General features: G+C 46.5%; 1 protein-coding gene across 1 annotated transcript in view; it reads left to right on the top strand.

The window, feature by feature from the left end:
- LOC114202668 (scavenger receptor cysteine-rich domain-containing protein DMBT1-like) overlaps nucleotides 1–20,216 on the top strand; it is a 132,130-nt gene extending 111,914 nt beyond the window's left edge. Inside the window, 14 exon segments of the mRNA XM_088020109.1 lie at nucleotides 1,892–1,921; nucleotides 5,206–5,244; nucleotides 5,767–5,799; nucleotides 7,010–7,042; nucleotides 7,210–7,248; nucleotides 7,429–7,467; nucleotides 7,940–7,978; nucleotides 9,823–9,861; nucleotides 10,453–10,491; nucleotides 11,986–12,297; nucleotides 13,764–13,796; nucleotides 14,331–14,506; nucleotides 16,961–17,343; nucleotides 19,925–20,216. Coding sequence (XP_087876235.1) covers nucleotides 1,892–1,921; nucleotides 5,206–5,244; nucleotides 5,767–5,799; nucleotides 7,010–7,042; nucleotides 7,210–7,248; nucleotides 7,429–7,467; nucleotides 7,940–7,978; nucleotides 9,823–9,861; nucleotides 10,453–10,491; nucleotides 11,986–12,297; nucleotides 13,764–13,796; nucleotides 14,331–14,506; nucleotides 16,961–17,343; nucleotides 19,925–20,216 — 1,526 coding nt within the window.
- Nucleotides 20,217–21,132: the final 916 nt, after the last annotated feature.

The raw sequence follows: 21,132 nt of genomic DNA, 5'->3' as shown, positions 1-21,132 counted from the left end.
CTAAAGAAAATAATGCCAGGTTGAATTTGACCCATTTCCATGCTGTTGCTTAGCAATTTAATGGCCCAGTTCTAAAATCAGTATCTATCCTTACCTTTGCAATTATCCTATTCCAAATGCAAAGATAAGGAATGAAGGAATGAAGTATCTGAAATCAGAGCTAGCCTGGAAAAACCAGTCACTACATTTGTAAGCACTAATTTAACTTTTCCCTATGGGGCTTGGAAAGAGGAAGTGAGAGATGGTAGAGTACTGGACTTCAGGGCTGGCTATGGTAAAAACTGCAGAAAAGTCCTATTAGGAATTACTTGCCAGAAGAGCTAATCCTGTTCCGGTAGCAACCCCGAGTCTTCCCCAGACTTGCCCGTCATCAAGTTGGCGCGAAGGTATACCACAACGGCAGGTGGGGGACCGTGTGGGATGACCTCTGGGCCACCAGTGTGGCCCACGTCGTGTGCCGGCAGCTGGACTGCGGGGAGGGCATCAGAGCCCTAGGGAATGGCCGCTTTGGGGAGGGTGTGGGGAGCATCCTCCTGGACAATGTGCAGTGCCGGGGCAATGATGCCCTGCTAGGCACCTGGGCTTGCCTATCCACAACTGTGGCCGCCATGAGGATGCCGGGGTCATTGGCTCAAGGACTCACTCTTTTGACTTTCTCCTGACGTTGCCAGAGCCATGGCTCTGGGGGTAGGCGAGGGGGACCTGGAAATGAATGTGAGGAAGCTCAGGTCCCCTCGGGGTCCTCCAAACACCTGCTTACTGTCTGTTCGAAGCCTCCGGCTCCTTCTTAGCCCCTCTTTATTTGCTGACCTACCCAATGCTTGAACCTACACCCACGAGTTCACTTTGGAGCCCTCAGTCTCTGCCCTCTTCAAGAATTTACCAGATTCCCTCTTATCCACCCACTGGCGTAATTGCTCTTCCTAATCTTTGGCTTAAAATTATGTTTTGAGCCTTAAAACCGCCTTTCTGGTGCTGATGTGGAGAGTTCCATGAACAAAACCCAGTCCCTCTCACCTGGACCCTTTGTGAAACCATCAGTACTATTTCCTTGGGGCCTCAGTGGTTTAAGATGGTTTCCCTTTCTCCTTTTTTTAATTCAGCCCACATACACGTTATCTCGGGCTGCCAAACAAGTAGGATTACAAAAGCAAGTCAGATGAAATGAAAATACCCACTGCCCGGCTTATCTTAATTTTATAGAGCAAAGACAAGAATGATAGGATTCAGTGAATGCATCCATTCATTTAACAGTTCTTGAGCTCTTTCCCTGCACCAGGCACAACTCTACATGGAGACATAGAAGTAAGCACAGCAGATGACAATCCAGCCCTCATCGGGGTTCTTTACCAGGGCGAGGGGTCAGGATCATTTGTGCATTTGAACCACAGTAGGTCATTCACAAAAGTAACATTGAATCAGGAATCATAATATGCTTGATTATGTTGAGGAGTCACCCTCCTTTCGTAGTCAGACCTTGGTGCTATGGTATAAACTAGTTGTTAGGTTGGTGGAAATGAGCAATCAGTGTTGGAAACCTAAGGTCAGAATTAGAAAGGTTTCTATACTTTGCAACCCTAGGAAATATTTGCCCTGCACGGCATCAGAGAAACAACCTTTCTGACTCACGCGGGGAGATTATACTGTCCTCACAACCAATGATGATTCTCACCTCCACCTTCATGAAGCCCTAGCTCCAGTTCAATCTCATCCAAGAGGCCTTTCTTACTTGTAATTCCACATTTCAGAAGTCATTTTTGTGTCTAATTTTAGTACATCTGGGGCATAAATGTTTTAAGTAAAAAGGTATCTTCTAAATTTTCTGTTCATGGGTGGGATTTTTGTTTGGATTTTCTCTTATTTTGGTTTTGTTTTTGTTTTACAATTTCAGCATCAGCCACAGAAATGACCACTTCACCTGGTAATTTTATTTTCGTTCTTATTTTATATAAATCATAGATGGCCGGATGGTCTTGCATATGGTTAGGGTTAAAGTTTATACATCACTAGAAACTAAATATCAAGCTCATATCAAACTAATATAAGGTGCTTGCATATTCATTGGATGCTTAGTAACTTGGGCATATAGGGCTTACATCCCTTCGGTACGGAGGACATCATTTGCCCAGTGTGCACCCTTGGCCCTTGGTGTACCTGCAGGTCTCTGAGATCAAGTTATAGTGACATGAGCCTCCTTCAGATTCACACATTTGGGAATTCAATGAGTTCATTTTTTTAACAGCACAGGACTTTGGGCATCATGGGCAAAGTTACCCCTGTAATCTGCATTTTCAGAAAATAATAGAGTACCACATCTCCCATGTGTGTTTCACAACACAGTACATCAACCCAGTCAAATACAAATTTTTAGATCTAATTTACATGACTAAATAAGTTGGGGAAATACCAATACCTTGTCTTGAAGATTCGTCATCTGTTAGCCCATTAAAGTCTTGGACAAGACCTGTGGTAAAGGATCTTTTTTAACACTTGGCTTGACCCAGTGTTTCTCAAATTTCTTTGACCACTGAAACTTTTTGAGTAGAAATGCAGCATCACAGAATTTGGAGCCCAAGAATCTTGGCTTATGTTCTGGCTCTAGCCTTAACCAATTGCATGACAGTGGGCAAGTTCCCTTACCTCCCAGAGCCTCCTTTCTTCATCTGTAGAACAGGATAAGGAAGCTTGTCCTGGAGATTAGGTGGCACACACCAGTGCAAGCACAGGGTGATGGGAGCTTGGTAGTCACACCACTAAGGGACATGTGCGCTAACATCTGCTGAGTCCAACCTGGCTCTGATTTAAGCCACATGACACATGTGTCTTTTTGTAAACTTCCCTTTTGAGGACTTTGGGGACCATCCTAGGGCTTGAGTTGATCAATATGTGGCTAAGTAAGTTGGAGAAATACCATCTCAAAACAAATCAATTCAAGTCATGTTTTCTCCGACAGTAAACACTCATGAAAGTAGTTCTTGGTCCATATTTCCAAAATCTCAGAGCCCTCTGCCAGGCTTGGGAGAAACTGACCTCTAAGAAAATCGGACAATGAAATCAATTTGTCTCTTCGTGGTTGGATTTGTGAGAATCAGCTGCTAGCTCTCTCGGGCAAGGTCAAGTTCAGTATGTCACCATCACCATATAACATTTTTTTCAAGATTTGGAAGACACTTTAGAGACTGTTCAGACCCAAAATCACAAACAGGCAGCCCATTGGGCCAGTTTTGACGCAGGGAGAGGTTTTGATTCAGACAATAGAGTTTTGCCTGTGCAATGTTTAATTTTCTTTTAATACCACATTTTACAAATGAGCGATTTCATATAGAAGTCCAGATTTCAAGCTCTTTTGGAGAACCCAGAGGATAGGAAGTGCTCGCATGAATTTTGTCAAGGCACCAATTGTCTGGGGTTGAGCAGTAAAGGGACCCTTTACATGGGCAGTGCTGTCTCGTTTCTTCCTGGTCTGCGCCAATTATTTCTGGGGCTAGAGACATCTCCATTTGGATGTTTGGTGCCTCCCAAACGCCAATGTTCAAATAAATCACCTGGGGATCTTTTTTTTTTTAAGATTTATTTATTTATTTATTTATTTTAGAGGAAGAGAGAAAGAGCAGACAGCATGAGTGGGAGGGGCAGAGGGAGAGGGAGAGAGAATCTCAAGCAGACTCCCCACTGAGTGGGCAGAGCCCGACTCACGGCTGGATCTCACGACGCTGAGATCATGACCTGAACCGAAACCAAGAGTCAAAGGTTTAATAGACTGAGCTACCTAGGTGCCCCACCTGGAGATCTTTTGAGATGCAGACTCTGATTCGGTAGTTCTGGGGTAGGTCCTGAGGGTTTGCATTTCTAACAAGGTGATGCAGATGCTGCTAGCCCATGGATTAGCCCTTCAGATACTTCAGAGGAAGCTGAGAGATGCAAAGGGACTTGTCCAAAGTCATATACTTGGTTACACAAAGAGCAGAGACTAGGACCCAGATCTCTTGGGTCCCAAACCCAAATACCACTTTCCTCATTATTTATTTCCCTTAGCTCAATGATACAGAGAATAGGAAAATCAAAGAGGAACAGAGCATAATCAAATATGAACACAGTTGGGGCAGAATTTGTAAACAGGGTGATTTTTAAAAAAAAAATATTATTTACCAATGAACTTGATGGACAAGGATGGTATTTAATTAAAATTTCCTTGAATTGTGCCTGTGTTGACAGTTCCTGACTCCACTGCAGCCACAGATTTGGTCCTTGGAACTGGTAACAACTTTTCTGCTGATTTGCCCTCTTCCTGTCTTTAGGGGGTATTGCTGTGTTGAAGTTCTACCTAGGTGGGACACTTGTACTCTTGGTCCAGGGGTCGCTTGGCTGCATCAATCCCTTGGAAAATAGACTCGAATCCAGAAATAGACACCGAGCGCCTTTACACAGCCAAATTTGGGTCCCAACATTCAAGTTCACATGAAAGTATCCACAGAGCCTGTTGTTTTTACTTCTTACACACGAGTAACAACTGGCTATCCGGTCTCCCCACTGGCTGTATATTATGAAAGACAACAAACTGGGGAAGGAGAAGAGCTGCTCATATGACAGCCACAGTGGCAACTGCAGGAAATGCTAACAGATCATCTGATAGCCAGGGAAGTGTTCAGAAACCAAGTAAATGTCACCAGACTTTCTAAATATTCCGATATGGACCCCAAATGCCCACTAACCTCAACATCCTCTGAGGTACCCCTGTATGACAGCCCTGAGCCACAGTGGTTTCTTCCACATGAGCCTGAATCAAGCAGGGTGGACTATGTCTTCTGTTTAAAAAGAGGGCAGCCCCGCATCGGGCTCCCTGCTCCGCGGGAAGCCTGCTTCTCCCTCTCCCACTCCCCCTGCTTGTGTTCCCTCTCTCGCTGTCTCTCTCTCTCTGTCGAATAAATAAATAAAATCTTTAAAAAAAAATAAAAATAAAAGGACAGGGCAGGGAAACGTGCTCCATTTCAGGAAAGTTTTTATTTATAATGCTTCATGTTTTGCTTTGGGTGCCTTAACTTTTATTCAGGAGGTTGGGAAATGACTAGTCCTCACACTTGAATTTTTCCAACAACAAAATCAGGTAGAAGAGATCTTAGGAAAGGCAGAATTGTGTAGAACTAGAAAATGCACAAAAACTTTCTCATCGATTGACTGGTTTTCCTGTTTGTGTTTCCTATTTAGGCATAATTTCTACTTCAGCAGAAGTGACTTCTTCACCTGGTAATGCCCTCTGCCCTCTGCAAATGTAGGCAGATGGGTCAACAAGACTGCCTGCGCCATGTCACCAGGGCCAAAGCCAAGACAGCTTTTGGGAGGGGGGTGCGGAGGGAAGGAGTGTCAGGTTGTCACAGTCTTTGAGGGGAGTGCCTAGTCTGGGCCAGACCCTGTGCCAGGCACAAGGTGGTGGTGGTGCCTCTCGGGAAGACAGAGAGGGGAACTCACTGGCCAGGTGAGATCACCTGTGATAGGTTCTCAGAGCATCACATATCTCTCCTTCATAGCGCTGGTCACAGCTGCACTTTGACAGAACAGGAGCCCTGTCTCACTTTCTTTATTGTTTGACTCCAGCATCTAGCACAGTGTCTGCCATAGAGGAGATTGATGGATCAAAATCTGTTGATTAAATAAATGAAGTCTTTGATTTCTATGCTCCAGGGACGGAGAGAAGAAAATGAGTTAACTATAAAACAAGTATTTTTGCCATTTAGGAGGTTTTGACCAATTGCCTTTCCTCATTTCCAGAATCTTTTAGTATTACTGTAACCACCTCAACAGGTAATTTTTATGGTATTGTGGGCTCTATCCATCTTACTTGCTATAAATTATCTTATTTGATATTCCAGGGAGCTCATTATGCAATTGCTTATGTCCTGATCAAGTTATTTTATTCTTTAGAGTTGTTAAATATGTTTATACTGACCTGACTCACATAGGCCACCTCTGTACCCCCTGATGGTGAATGAATTCTGGGCAGCCCAGCTAAATGCATGGGCCAAGGGAAAATAGTTCAGCCAATTCCCAAACTCAAAAATAAGTCACTCACTGGACTGACTGGTGGTCTATCGTCAACTGCCCATGGTGGGAGTTTCTCCTGGAGACCAACCACAGCGTGGGTGTTGGCAAGATGGCAGGGAGTCAAGCCATGGCTTTGATTGATCCTCCTCAGACATTCACCCAGCATTCGGCAAGGATGATCATGTGCCAGGCTCTGTGCCAAGGTATTGAGGGATACAGGGTCAACCACAGTTAACAAGTAACTTTAGTCTTGAACGATAATCTTGAGTGATGCTGGCTGCAATTATCTGAGGAGTTCCTGATGTGACTTTGGGGTGAACAGTTTTACAAATAGAGTGTTAGAGGTTTATTTATGAGGAGGACAATAAAGAGGGTGCTCTTCCCTACTCTTCAGTGCTAAAGCAATGAAATAAAACACCAGAGTCAATACCAAAATATGGCCTTTATTACCGAGAAGTTTTGGTTGGAGGGCAACTCTTAGTACAAGAGGCAAATGGACCTGCCACCCCCTCCTTACCCGCAGTCTGGGTCTTGGGACAGCCCACCTAGAGAAAGCTCCAGTCTATAGAGCTCGCCCTTTCCTCTGTCACTGTCTTCCAACCATTTGAGGAGAGGAGAGAGGACCAGGCAAAGGAATCCTTCCAATTACAGAATCTTTGTGAGACTAGCCCATATTGGGAGAAACTTCGACCAATGGTTGTTGCCCTCTGAGTTGGTAATGTCCTCCTTCTCCAAGGGGAGAAGTAAAGGGTGGGCAAGAGGAATGGAGACCCAAGGAGTGGAGGGGTGGCCTAGAGGCAATGGAGGATCTAGGGATGCCCTGCCATAGGCCCTGTCTGGAAAGCAAGAAGACAAGACAGGCCAGTCATACTGATCTAGGACGGCCACCTTTACGTCTCCTGTATCTTACGAACACGTAAGCCTGATATGGGTGTCTTATTGCTGCCTTGTTATTTTTGTTCACCTGCAGCTTCAGTAGCAACCGCTGTGACCTCCACACCAGGTAAGACACTGTCTCCTGCCCCATTAAGTGCCTCTTCTTGGAGTTCCATTCATCAGACTAGGCTGTTCTATGGAAAGCTTATCCCCAGCACAGCCTCAGTAAGAACAGACCCCAGGAGTCCTCTTCTCTCTGTTGGTATTTAGGTCTTTTCTTCTCTTTTTCTACAGATAGCGCTTCAACCTCAGCAGAAGTGACCTCTCCCACCGGTAAATGCTCTCTTGTTGTGTGGTTTAAATCAATGAGACTAGCTTCTCACTTGCCATGTTCTATTTAGAAAATGAGCCCACGTGATGACCATGTTGACCACAAAGTAGACTGAATGAAAAGACACACTGAAGTGTCCTTTCTCCCATTTTTAAGTGCCCTATTTCTCTGTCCCTAAACAGATACATCTTCAACTTCAGCAGAAGGAGACACACCCCCTGGTAATGTTCTCTGCCTGTCACATTTCTTAAGTTAAATATGATCAACTCTCCCTCTTTCTTTGGGCAAATGAACATAGGTACTGAATATTTTGTCTGTCGCAGAAGCCCTGATGGAAACAGAAGTCCCAGCGTCCTTTTCACAGAAATGAAGCTTCGTGTTCTCTTCATGCATCCATAGTCACAGGAGTGGTCCCTCCGCTAGGAAACACCCCCTGCTTGTTGCGCTGGTCTTAATCAGATGTGCCCATGGGAGGCAAGGGCAGGGGCTCCACACGTCCACTCGCTTGGTGGTCTGTGTTATGTTACAGGTGATGTTTTGATCCATCCTGCACACCCAAATGCAAGAGAACTCGATTGTGATAGTGTTGGTTCTACCCATTTGCAATTCCATCTTCTACCACACTGTCGTTCAACCCAAAACATTCCCTTGTCTTTTCACTGATATTTGAGTTTGATTCTTCTTTGTTCGCAGATACAACCCCCACTCCAGGAGAAGAGGCGCCTTCACCAGGTACGCACTCTGCTCTTTGCGGTGCCCCCTGGTGAGTGACTGAGAAACCGCAGCCCAGCAGGAGCGGACACACCCAGAGAAAAGACTTCCTATCTCCCCAAGCGAGGTCAGGAGAGAGGAGAGGGAGGTCTGGTTGGTTCCAGGCCCCTGGAGCCAACGGTGGTTATGATTCCGAACACGGTGGAGGCAGATGAGAGGACAGGATGAGTAGGGCTAAAGCGTCAACCCTGGACGATACCTTAGAGACGACCCACAGCAGCGATTCTCAAACGTTAATGTACAAGCGGTCGGCCTGGAGAACTTGTTAAAATGCAGTTTCGGATTTCGTGGCTCCAGGTGGAGGCTGGATTCTGCATTTCTCACAGGCTCCTGGGAGATGCCCATGTTGCTGGTCATGCCCACATTCGAGGAGGAAAATGCTGAACCACTACCTTCGTTTTGGAGGAAAATGAGGCCACTGTCTTAACTCAGGCAGCCATAACTAAATATCCCAAACCATGTGGCTTAAACAACAGAAATTTATTTTCCACAGTGCCAGCAGGGTTGGCGTCTAGTGAGGGTCTTCTCTTGGGTTGAAGATGGCCACCTTCTCACTGAGTGCTTTCCTCAGTGAATGCTCTCTGAAGGAGGGTGGGGAGAGGCACTCTGGTATGTCTTCTTATAAGGACACTAGTGCCATCAGATGGGGGCCCCCCTTATGACCTCATTTGAGCATGATTACTTCCTCAGAGACCCCATCTCCAAATACATCCACGCTGGGGGTTAGGGCTTTGACATGTGAACTTTGAGGGGACATAATTCAGTCCACAACAGTCACAGGGCAGGGCAAGCTAGGTCCCCCAGCTCCCATGCAACATCCTCCCTGCTCCCAGGCTTTGCTGATGAACCTGTCTATGTGACTCCATCCGATGGAGCAGATACTGAGCTCTTCAGTAGCGAGACCTATTGCTTTCTTATATTTTATTTCTTTCCTTTCTTTTCAAGTCCTCGTTACTTTGAAGACACAATGGTATAAAAAGCAGTGAAACCAAGTTTAGAACCTTCCTCTTACTTATATTTAAGGATTGTTTGCCTCCCTCCCTCCTTCCATCCCTCCCTCCCTTCCTTCTTTCCCTGGCCCCACCACGACCTCACTTTTGGCAGAAGAGCCCTTCTCTTGTCATTCTCACTGGCTCTTGACATCACATGAGGTGAGCTTTTCTTTGCAGATCTGGTTGATGGTAACTGGGTTGATTGTCACATAGATCAGGAGGCACTCACACACTTTACTTCCTTTATGAAATCATGACAGCAAAATCACTTCCTGCCTCGTGGAGTGTAGGGCAGATGTGGTGGCCGTTATTAGCCCATTACCTTCCTTCCCCCTTATCCTTATTCCCCTCACAGTGTGCAGAATGAATGCAACACCCACATTTTACACTCCTGAAAGGCAGAGCGCTGTAGAAAGGCTGTATGCTTTGGGGCCTTCCAGGTCAGAGCTGAAGATGTCCCAGGCATGTTTACAAGCTCTCTGAGTCTCGACTTCCTTATCTCTAAAACACTGACAATATTTCCCTGGAACAGCTGTTGTAGGGATTTGAGATGTAAATTATAGGACATAGCATGGATGCTCCAAATGGGAGTTGTTCGTCTATCTGGCAAAATGCCAATTCATTTGCCATTTTACTCCTGGATGTAGAAGTCCACGAGATAAACAAGCAGGGTGGATTCTATTCTATGCAACTTATGGATCAGGCTTATTTTCATAAACTTGTAGTGTACAGCAGTAAAATTTCAATGACATGCAATATTAATGCTTTCTTTTTTACTGGAAACGATTTTTTTCTCTCTTTTTTTTTTGGCAGCCATAAATCTGATTTCAACAAAAGTGACATCATCACCTGGTAAAGATCATATGCCTGTTGCTACACTAACCCTTAGCTGTATAGTAATGTATACAACCGTATTCTATCATAAAATCCATTGTTACTTTTCCTACCTTGTTTCCTTCTGTATATTTCACATGGAATTATAGCTCTCAGATATGATCTTCTTATCTAAAAATGTTTCTGAGAAATCTAATTGGTTTTCTTCATTTAATTGTCCTGATCAAATTATTTTATTCCTTAGAGTTTTTAAATATGTTTATATTGACCTGACTCACATAGGCCACCTCAATAAACATTTTTCCTACAAAATCTAATGCTTTTATATTCTTCCTATAAAAATTCTGTATATTTATAAGGCTTCTTTTCTGACCATTTATCGAATTATTTTCTTTTTGGAGAATAAACAGGACACACCACTTGCTACGTTTTGATAAGAAAATAAAACTTAGTGGACAGTATTTCTGCACCTAAACCTAAGCAGAAACTCAAACAAACCAACTAGTGTCTAAACCTCGAGAAAATGTGTGGTTCTTTTTCAGGTTTGAATATAAATATGTGACTTTGAGGATACGCATTTTTTTTTAAGCTCAGTTTTTCTTTTTACAGTTACAATTTCAATTGGTGAGGACATGACCCCTTTACCTGGTAAGTTGTGTTTGTTCTAAGCACTTAAATTATCAAATCATTATTAATACCATTAAAGCCCTATTTTTTCTTCAAAGTTGCTTCTCTTTACAGAAAACTTTTATGAGCTAATAAGTAGATATGTGCACACAGATGTGTGTACACACACACACACACACACACACACACACACACACACACCTTTGTGGGTCGGAAGCCCCACATTCACCTCCTGGGACCTCACCGTAAAGACATTTGCCTTTATTCATAGTTCCCACAAACATGGTTATCTTGGTCCAATATCACAGCAACAAATTAGATGAGGAGTAAACAGCTATCCTAAACCAGGATACTGTAGCCACAGAGAAACCACAGCCAGTGGTATTTATTAGCATTCACTAAACATCTTCTATGGACCAAAGAGAGCAGGAAGTTGGAAACAGTCACCGGCAACCACTTTATATGAAGACAAATCGCTTCACACACATCTATGGGTGTGGCACCACCAACATAATACAGATTTTTAAAATAATTTTTACTTTTTAAATCCCCTGAAGTATAATTATATACAATGAATTGCACACATCTATGAGATTTTTCTAATGTAGCCAACTGTGCAACCACCAGCACAATCAAGCCATGGAGTGTTCCCATCACCCAGAAAAGTTCCTTCATATCCTTTCGCAGTAAATCCCCCAGGCAACCACAGGTCTGCTTTCTGTCCCTGTAGATTAGATTTGTTTTTCTAGAATCTCATATAAATGCAATCAAATATGTGCTCTTTTGCGTCTGACTTCTTTTGCTTAACAAATTGTTTTTGAGATTTGTCCAGATGGTTCCTTATATTGGTACTTTGTTCCTTTTTATTGCTTACTAATATTCCGGTGGGTGGGTCTTCTGCAATTTATCCCCTCTCCTGCGGGGGTACATAAGGGTGCTACCCGGTTTTTGTCTCCAGTGGAGAATTCTGCTACATACAAATCTTTCAGTGCACATCTGTTCTCAGTTACCCCGAGTAAACACCTGGAAGTGGAAGAGCGAGGTCACAGAAGACACTTTTTACAGTTCAGATGTTGGTTTTTATTCATCAGGAGTAAAAGAAATTTTATAGGATGGATTTGTTCACTAAGTCAAGCCAGTGCCTCAACAATTCTCCCAAGATTGGAGTTTTTTGCCATTTTGTTTTCTTTTGGTGTTTAGTGTTTTTGTTTAAGGATGAAATTCTTAGGTATCTGGGCAACTAGGCTGACAATATCCGATGTTCTTTGAGGGCTTTGGTTAATGCAGGTTTGACTTTTTATGAGAGAGGGAGTGCCACGGTGGGGGGTGGAGGGGGAGGAAAGGAAGGAGAGAGAGAGACAGAGAGAGAGGGCAGCACCACCAGGCATGGTGGATCTCACTGTGGTGTCGTTTCTTCCGTGGCAAATGACGCATGACCCGGAGATGCGGGGCAGTGGAGGACGGCGGTCGCGCCTGTCACCGCTGTCCCCTGACTCACTTTCTGTCCTCCTGCAGACCTGCCCCTGCGCCTGGCCAACGGGCGCAGCCGCTGTGAGGGCCGGGTTGAGGTCCGCCACCAGGGCGTGTGGGGCACGGTGTGCGACGACCACTGGGACATCAGGGGTGCCCGCGTCGTGTGCCGCCTGCTGGGCTGTGGCCGCGCGCTCGCTGCCCCAGGGCGCTGCCACTTTGGCCCGGGCTCGGGGCCCATCCTGCTGGACAACGTGCGCTGCGTGGGCACCGAGGACACACTGGACCGCTGCGGCCACTCGGGCTGGGCCCAGCACAACTGCCGGCACTGGGAGGACGCGGGCGTGATCTGTGCAGGTGTGTCCCCAGGCTCCGTGCCTCGTCCCCTGCCAGCGCTCCTAAGGCCAGGGGACAGCACGTTGGCCATGGCGCCCTCTGCTAGGATAGCAAGGGCATATTTGCCACACAACCACTGTGCTGAATATTTTCATGGCACAGCTTTGTGGTTTTATTCATCGATTTTGTCCAATTCCAATTCAGGGCAATATTTGTTCTGAAATAGGGCTACAAGATGATGAGGTCGAAGGAAGAAGGAACAGTATAATGCAGTGATTAAGGATGTAGAACTTGAGGCTACCAGTCAGACCAAAAGACCCTTTTTCAATTTCTGACAAGGTCATCAAGGGCACAATCCTAGGTGGACACCCTTGACCCAGCCCTCAGGAGTCCGAACCCTACAATATCCTGGGCTCCCTTTGTGTTCCTTTCATCCAAGATTTGGCCTATCCCTTTCCTGGAGTACTTTTTGTTACCACCCGGTACCCATCTTGGCATTCTGACCTCCAGAGGTTGCCCCTCTTCTGTGTGGAGTAGTACTTTCTTAGGTTTGTCTTAAATTTACCCAGGTAAATCTCAAAAAGTGACGGAATTGTAAGATCTGGTGAACAAGTCCGAGCTTCTTTGTCTGTTCCATATTTAGTTTTTTACAGGTAAACAAAGGAATCACTCCCAGTGCTTTTATCTTTACGTGGGAGGTACTCTTGTTCTAAGTAGAAATGGATCGTACGTAGAAAAACCACCAGAGTCCCCCAGAGACAAAGCGTCCCGCAGAGAGCCTTATGAGTAAGAGTTGGCCTGGGGCCTTGGGCTCTTATCTCCAGGATCCTCGCTTTCGCTGTGTCTGTTCACAGTTCCAGCCATCCCTTCTGCTGTCAGCAGGCCCACTAGAAAGAGTCATTCATTTTCCACTCTTGGATTATACACCAAGGGGGTTCCTTTCCATTGGGTATAGTGACAGAAGGACCAGAGGTCTGGGGCCAAGAGCATCTGAAGGGGTTGAGTGAATGTGGCCAGCCATGCTCCCTGGGCTGGGCCCTGGCCCTGGGTTACTGTCCTGCCTTGCTTCTGGGCTAGGGAGGCCTTTGAGGGCCACAGGCTGCCTATGTCCCAGCCTGAGATCCCAAGCATGCCACGTGCATGGGAAGGGACATCAGCCAGATTCATACAGACGACGGTGTTTAGAACCTGCAAAGTCTGCATTGATTCTTCCCTTGTTCTAACAAATCTTGGCGTTGATGACACCAGTATTCTCAACACTACTTGATACATGCAGAAATCCCTCCCCCACAGCTCCATCAGGAGGCCCTGGGCCCTCTTTCCCTCCCCATTGCCCTGCAGTATTTTCAAGCCATTGTATTCCAGCTGTAAGAGCTAAACCGAATGAGCCCATTTCTCTGCGCTGCCTGTCTACTGCCGGCTAGAGCCTCCTCCTCCGCTGTGTCTGCCCAGCTGACACTCGCTTCTCACCCTTCTCCCCTCACCAGGTCCAGCTGCCTCTGCTATACCCAAGGACAAGGGTAAGCCCGCCCCTCCAGGCTGCGGGAAGGGGGAGCTGAGAGAGCAGTTGTCTCGGGAGAAAGTATGGGCTTTTCTGTGTCTCTGCTGAGAAATCTGGCATCTCCATCTACTTGTGGGCTTTAGGAGGTTGGGGAAGAAGCCCCTTAGTACCCATGCTCCCTCCCGCTTTGCTTCCACTCTCTTTTCCCAAACTACCTCTCATACAAAACCTCAGATAGATGTACATTCAACCTCGGGTGTCCTCAACATGGGAAGTGGGCTGTCCTTTAAATCTTTAGACAAGGCTCACTCAGACCGTGGGACATGTGCCGTGGGTAGGATTCCCATGATATGGTGTGACTTTTGGAAAAGGAGGGACATAAATAAAGTCAGTGAAAGTTAAGTCAAGGGTAGAGGGTGATGAGAGCTGAGCCAGCCCCCCCCCCCCCGCCGCCGAGGCACCGCCCACGCTTTATAAAGTAAGCACACACCCACCTATACGTCCAGTGTGCCAAATTCTTCGTGAGTTTCTCCCCATGCTCCTCCTCCTGTAGCCCAGCTCTCCTGCTTGCCTCACCTCTTCCGAGTCACCATTGACCGAGGCTATCTCCGGAGGCTGGGCTACTCCTCTTGGGACATCCGCTTAAATGATGCGCTGTGCCGCCCCCAAGTCACCGGGCGCTACCTGATCTTCAGCATCCCCTATGGTCGCTGTGGCACCATCAGACAGGTGAGAAACGGCTGCCGAGGTGGTGGTAACCTTCTGTGGATGGAGGCCAAGGAGAGCTATTTGGAAAATTCAACCATCTGTTCAAAACCTGGTAGGGACATTGGAAAGGCACCACCCTGATTTTGTTCCTGAGTTCAGTGAGACCTGGAGCACTCACTCATTTGTCTGAAATCTTCCTTCCTTTTTGGGAATTTGGAATACATACTGAATTTGTAATACACAGTATTAAGTGCTGAGTGCTGATGGACTGATGGATGGGTAAACACCCGACGGATGGATGGATGATGCATGCTGTTCTCTTAGCTCCAAAGCCAAGCATTTTCCACCACATGCTTCTTTATTCACCTTCCGTGCACACGTCGTCCTCTGGGCAGGCCACAGTGCTGGGCATGGGGGAGGACAGATGATCTATCTGACTGCTGTGTTCTCACCAGGCAACTAGCTGTATTTCCCAATCTAGAAAGCACATATCCAGGACAGGTGGGGATAATGAAATGCATATGTTTATTTCCTGTTCCTTAACCAGCAGCTTATTTCACAGAACAATGTCATTGAAGTTAAAGAAACAAGTAGACCAGGGACATAGGAAGAGTGTCTAACTACAAAATCCTTTTTTTCAGTATATCTAACAGTGTAACCTGTTCCACAACAGGATCTCCATGTTGTTCCTCTCTTCTTTTGTATCCGTATTTAGACACACACACACAAAAACAGCAAACCTTCGGCATGGTTGGAGGTTAATTCATTCAAACAGTCTGCGTGATGCCAAGTGACCACTTTGATTCCCTACTTCACATTTTGTCTATTTGGTTATGCAGATCACGGTCATTCTTACCCTTTTTGCTCTGAAACGTCTAGTTTTTAACTCAGAGGTTTCCGCCGCCAGGGCCATGCCGGAAGCCCCCCAGTGTCTGGGGGGGGGCAGGCACCACGGAAGCTTCTAGGCCGTCAGAGAGGACCCTGCCGCTGTCCTCTGTGGCCCTGGCTGGCCCAGCTCTCACCTCATGGGGGAGAGAGGACACAGCAGGTCGGGAACCCCTCAGGGTGACGGCCAGTCCCGGGCCACCCACGGCAAACACACCGCCACAGAACGCGTGATTTCAGTCAGTGGCTGAGCAACCTTCCAGGTGCTGAGGACACAGTGGCCAACCAGACTGACAGGGGTCCTGCTCCACAGCTCTCACTTCGAGAAAAGGGAGACAGGCACTGAACAAGTGCACATTGGAGAATCGTTTTACAGATGCTCAGAAGACAGCAAAACGAGGAAGGGAACGGGAAATGATGTGCGGTGGAAGGAAGGCCGCTTGGAATCGGGTGGCCAGGGAGCCAAGACCTGAAGGAGGACACGGAGCTCGGTAGAGTGGAGCAGGAGCAGTGCTCCAGGCAGGGGGCAGCTAGCACCCAGGCCCCGCAGCAGCAAGTTTGGAGGGCTCAGGAAGAGACCAGAGGCAGTCAGCACCGGGACGTGCTGGGCCCCGGGAAGGGGCAGGGCTGTGTGGTCAATGAGTTCACTTTTCCTCTACGCCATGCATCAGGGTGAGATCTGCTTCAAGGGGCAGGGGAGATATTTGTTCTTAGGGGCAAAAAAAAAAAAAAAAAAAATCTGTTTTTATGGATAAAGCACAGTTATTCATGCGGAACATAAAGGGTGTCTTTGTTGTATTAAAATTTCATAATGGGGACTGGGAAAGGGCAGGGGGGATGAGTGGGAAAGGAAAAGCCTAGAAAGGCAGACCTGGTTTGAGCTGACGGGGCGGTCCTCGGAGGTTCCAAGGCAGAACGTCAAGGATCTGAGTCACACAAACAGAGGCTTCCTTGAACCAGCGTCACGGGGCAGGCTGAGTCTCTGGACAGCACACAGGGCTGTGGGCACCGGGCTGCCAGAGACTATGGCCGCTCTGCATGGTGGCCTTCAGCACCCCCTTAGCCCTTCAAGTCGTGCTGGATTTGAAGGAGCACGGCTGAGACTGAAGCTGAGCAGGGCCAGGCCCACAGCTCACAAGGAGCCAGAACGGGTCTGGGGCCAAGCAGAGGAAGGAGCCGAAGAGAGGAGAAGAGCACCGGTGGACCATGGCCAGTGCTTGCCTGAGACCACCACAGGATGACGGGATGGGATGGGGGGGGACTTGGGCCGAGGGAGCACCAAGTAGCTAGCATGGAGCCCCTGCCCCGCCCCACACCGGTGCAGCTTTAGCCCTCACAGAGGGAGGAAGGGAGTCCAGGCTCACACACCGGGGGCTCCTTGCATGCACCTGGACTCCAGGCAGCAAGGGCATTACATCACCCCATCAGGGCATGAGGGGCCACAGACGGCGGGCCCGAGGCCTCCGGCTCCCAGCCCATCGGCGAGCTAGGACCAAGCAGGGGTGGGAGAGAGGGGCCTCTGCCCACGCAGAAGGGTGTTTGTAAAGGAGCTGGGAGCACTGGCCAGAAACTCCCCTCTTGTCCTCCCAGGAAGGGCTCGGCTCCCTCAGCTACGCCAACTCCATCAGAGGCCGGATCCAGGACCACCCCGGCCAAATTTTCATGCGGCATAGGGTGCCTCAGCTCAAGCTCACCTGCAGGGTGGATGGCCCGTCTGAAGTTGAAATCATCCCAGGGGCTGACATCCCCAGGGACAGCGTTGGCTATGACGTGTCCGTATCCTTCCTTGAGTTGCCCACGTCCCAGTATGTGAGGAAAATGGGGCCATACTATGCCAGTCAGAAGAAAGCAGTCTTCCTCCAGGCCACGCTCCATAGCCCCAGCCCCAGCCTGCGGCTCTTCGTGGATACCTGTGTGGCTTCTCCAGATCCCCACGACTTTGCGACTGTCAAGTACGATTTGATCCGGCATGGGTAAGGAAAATAGAAAGCCCTCTAGCACTGGCTGTTATATTCACGGGACATGGCTTTGGGGACCTGTGGCTTCTCAGCGGGGCAGAGCCCTTGTTGTCTGGGGCCCTGCTGTCCTGCCTTACCCTTTCTTGCCCGTGCCTCCCTTCCCTTTGTGTTTTATGACTTTATTACGCTCCCCATTCATGGTTCAGGCTCTCAGGGCGTCTGTCCTACCTCAATGGGCTGGCGGGTTTTCTCAGCCTAAACTCTTAGAGTGGTGAGATGTATTCTTGCTCCCTTGGTTAAACAAAGGATTCACCAAATGAGAATTTGAGGATATTGTTTGCCTTTGTAGCTCCTTTGCCCCCTCCCAGGAGCAAAACACTTATTATGGATGGGCAACTGGCAACCAGTGCAAAAGGACAAAAATCCCATCACTTACGGATGGTAGCTTTAAAGTGGTGAGAGCCACGTGGGAAGCATCATCGTGGTACCTGTTTCCAAAAGCCAGGAGATGGGCAAGACACAGCACCGTGCAGAGGTGGCATGAGCCATAGCATGGGAGGTGCACAGATGAGGCATTAAACTGCACTGAGTCTCTGAACGAGAGAGCTCTTCCCTTTCAATTCTCCTTACAAATAGATCAAGGAGGGAGGCACGGTTTGATGCCAGAATGTAACAGCCAACACTCTACTCTTCTGCTTGCTTTAGGTTTAAATTGCTCTTTTTTTCTCTCATTTCCTCGGGTGGTGTCTTAGATTATTGATTATAGATCTTTCTTCTTTTCCAATTCATGCCTTTGATTTTGGTAAATTGTATATTCATTTTCACTCAGTTTGAAATATTTCTTAAATTCCTCTTGAGACTTTTTCTTTTACCTCTGGCTCACTTAGAAGTGTGTTGTTTCATTTCCGAGTAAGAATTTTCCAGCAACATTTCTGTGACTGATTTCCAGTTCAATTCCATGGTGATCAGAGGATGTGTTTGGTGTGGTTGCTTTTCTGTAAATTTGCTAAGGTGTAGTTTATGGTCCAGAAGGTGTCCATCTCAGTGAACGTTCCACATGGGCTTGAGAAGGATTGTATCCTGCTGTTGTTGGATGGAGTACTCCTTAGATGTCTGTAAGTCTAGCTGATCAGCGGTGCTTTTCAGATCAACAGCATCCTTCCTGATTTTCTGGTGGATCTGTCCGTTACAGGCAGAGGGGTGCTGGAGTCTCCAGCCAACACAGTGGGCTTGTAGATTTCTTTGCAGTTCTATTACTTTTTGTCTCACGCATTTTGACACTCTGTTGTTACCTGTGTATACATTAAGGCTTGTTCTGTCTTTTTGGAGGGCTGATCCCTTTATTATTATGCAGTACCCCTCTTCATTCCTGATAACTGTCCTGGCCCTGAACTCTGCTTTGTCTCAAATTCATGTAGCGACTCCAGCTTTCTTTTGATTAGTATTAGCATGGCAAATCTTTCTCCATCCCTTTTCTAGGTCTTTATATTTAAAGTGGATGTCTTATAGACAACAGTAGTTGGATCTTGGGTTTTCTTGTTGTTGTTTTCATTTTATCTACTCTGGCAGTCTGTATCTTTAAATTGGCATATTTAGAACACTCACACTTAAAATGATTATTGAGGGGCACCTGGGTGGCTCAGTGGGTTAAGCATCAAACTCTTGATTTCAGCTCAGGCCATGATCTCAGGGTCATAAAATTGAGCCTCACATTGGGCTCCACACTGAGCATGGAATCTGCTTAAGATTCTCTCTCCCTCTCCCTCTTCTCCCAGCTCACACTCTCATTCTCTCTCTCTCTCTCTCAAATAAGTAAATAAACTTTTTAAAAAATAAAGTGATTATGGATATAGTTGGATGAAAATCTACCATCTTGGTAACTGTTTTCTATTTGTTGAATTTGTTCTTTGTTTCTACCCCCACTCTCCTTTTGCTGCCTTCTCTGATTTTAATGGAACATTTTATATTATTCCATTTTATCTCCTCTCTTGATGGATCATTTATACTTCTTTCCTTAACTTTTTCCATAGTTGTGTTAGGGTTGACAAAACACATATTTTAAACAGATTTTATTTATTTATTAGAGAGAGAGAGAGAGAGAGTACAAGCAGGGGGAGCAGCAGAGGGAGAGGGAGAAGCAAGCTCCCCGCTGAGCAGAGAGCCTGATTTGGGGCTCAATCCCAGGACCCCGGGATCATGACCTGAGCCAAAGGCAGATGCTTAACTGACTGAGCCACCCAGGCACCCCAACAAACACATTTTAAAATAATCTAAGTTTCACCTTCAAATAATACAACCACTACCTTTAATCTCCCCTTTGGGCAAAATAGAGTAGGCCTTCAGAAGGCAATAGCTCTAGCTAGAATTTAATTACCTTGTTTGTTTTTTATTATGTTTATTTTACTGTTACCTTCTATTTCTGCTCAGGAACGGTGGTTTTTCTACTCATGGTAGTGTTTTAAGTTTCTTTATAAAAGAAAGAGTGGGTAGTGGGAAGAACTTTGTTTGGAATTCATCAGTCTGATGATTCGAGTCAAAGTGAATTCCCACCATACTTCAAGTTAATCCTTGTGGCTGAGGGTTTTTCTTTTATCAGGTGCATCAAAGACTATACTTATGTCAACCTGCACTCCCAGCAGAAGAACACGGCCAAGTTCAAGTTCAACGCCTTCAACTTTCTCAGGAACTATGATGTTGTCTACCTGCAGTGTGAGGTCGCTGTGTGCAAAGTGGGGGACCGCTCCTCCCGCTGCTCCCAGGGCTGTGTAGAGCGGAGTAAGAGGGATGCGGGTCCTGTGGAGACCCCAGAAGAGCAGACTGAGCATTTCCAAGTGGTGGGGCCACTGGAAATCCACAGAGGGACTGGTCGGAGTAAGACCCTTGTGTGATTTCTCCACTTCTCACACGAATCCGTTATTAGAAAGCAAAGCCTATTTCCCTGCAGCAAAGTCATAAGTTTGACAAATCAGAAATTGTCCTCAGAGTGACAGGTAGAAGAAACAGCTAAGGAGGTTCTCACTGAGGTTTGTTGCTACATAAACCTTCTCTGATTATTAAAGTTGTAAGGCAGTCACTTTGCAGGCTGGAGATGCTGTGTTTTCTAATTCTTCACTTTCAAGAACTTGATCATTGTCTTCAACTGTACATGTTCTAAAGAACAGAGTTATCTCTATATACCAGACTGATAATTTAAAGATTTTGTTTAATTGACTCCTTAACATTCATATGCTAGTAGATGGATCTTTTTGTTTCTGTCCCTTGGGTGGTGTGAGAATTTCTTTTCAGATCTTGCAAAGAGTCTTTTGAAAAATAAATAAGTGTTGGGAAGTCACTGCTCTTTTTTCTTTTAAACCCTAATAACTGGTTAGTTGAATTGAACATGTCATTTGCTCATTTACTCATTGTCACTTACTCAAAACAAGCTCTTCTTGCCTGTTTCAGAGGGAACACATCGCGCCTCTGCTTTGTTGGGTTTGGGTGACAGTTTTGACATTGACCGCAAATGAGAGTTGGATACACAATCGTGTGACTGTTTTCTGAGCTACCACACAATCAGTCTGTGTCCCAGATCCTCCAAGCTTTATAGGAAGCCTGAGAAGTACAGAAGAAACCTGAGGAACACAGAAAGGAAGGTTCGCATATCCAACACCCTCATGGAAAAGGCAGGCAGCACCCACTTTATCCAAGTTCTCTTTGTACTTAACAGAAAGAGGCCTGGGCTGCACTCGGTTCTCTCAAAGCTGTCTTTAAAGAAACTGTCTTGGGGTGCCTGGGTGGCTCAGTTGGTTAAGCTCCCAACTTTTG

The sequence above is a fragment of the Eumetopias jubatus genome, unplaced genomic scaffold (genome assembly GCF_037043125.1).
Source record: "Eumetopias jubatus isolate StellerSeaLion01/CBP00866 unplaced genomic scaffold, mEumJub1_p1.0 scaffold_17, whole genome shotgun sequence".
In the NCBI taxonomy this organism is placed as follows: domain Eukaryota; kingdom Metazoa; phylum Chordata; class Mammalia; order Carnivora; family Otariidae; genus Eumetopias; species Eumetopias jubatus.
This window is presented reverse-complemented; position numbering and strand designations above follow the sequence as displayed.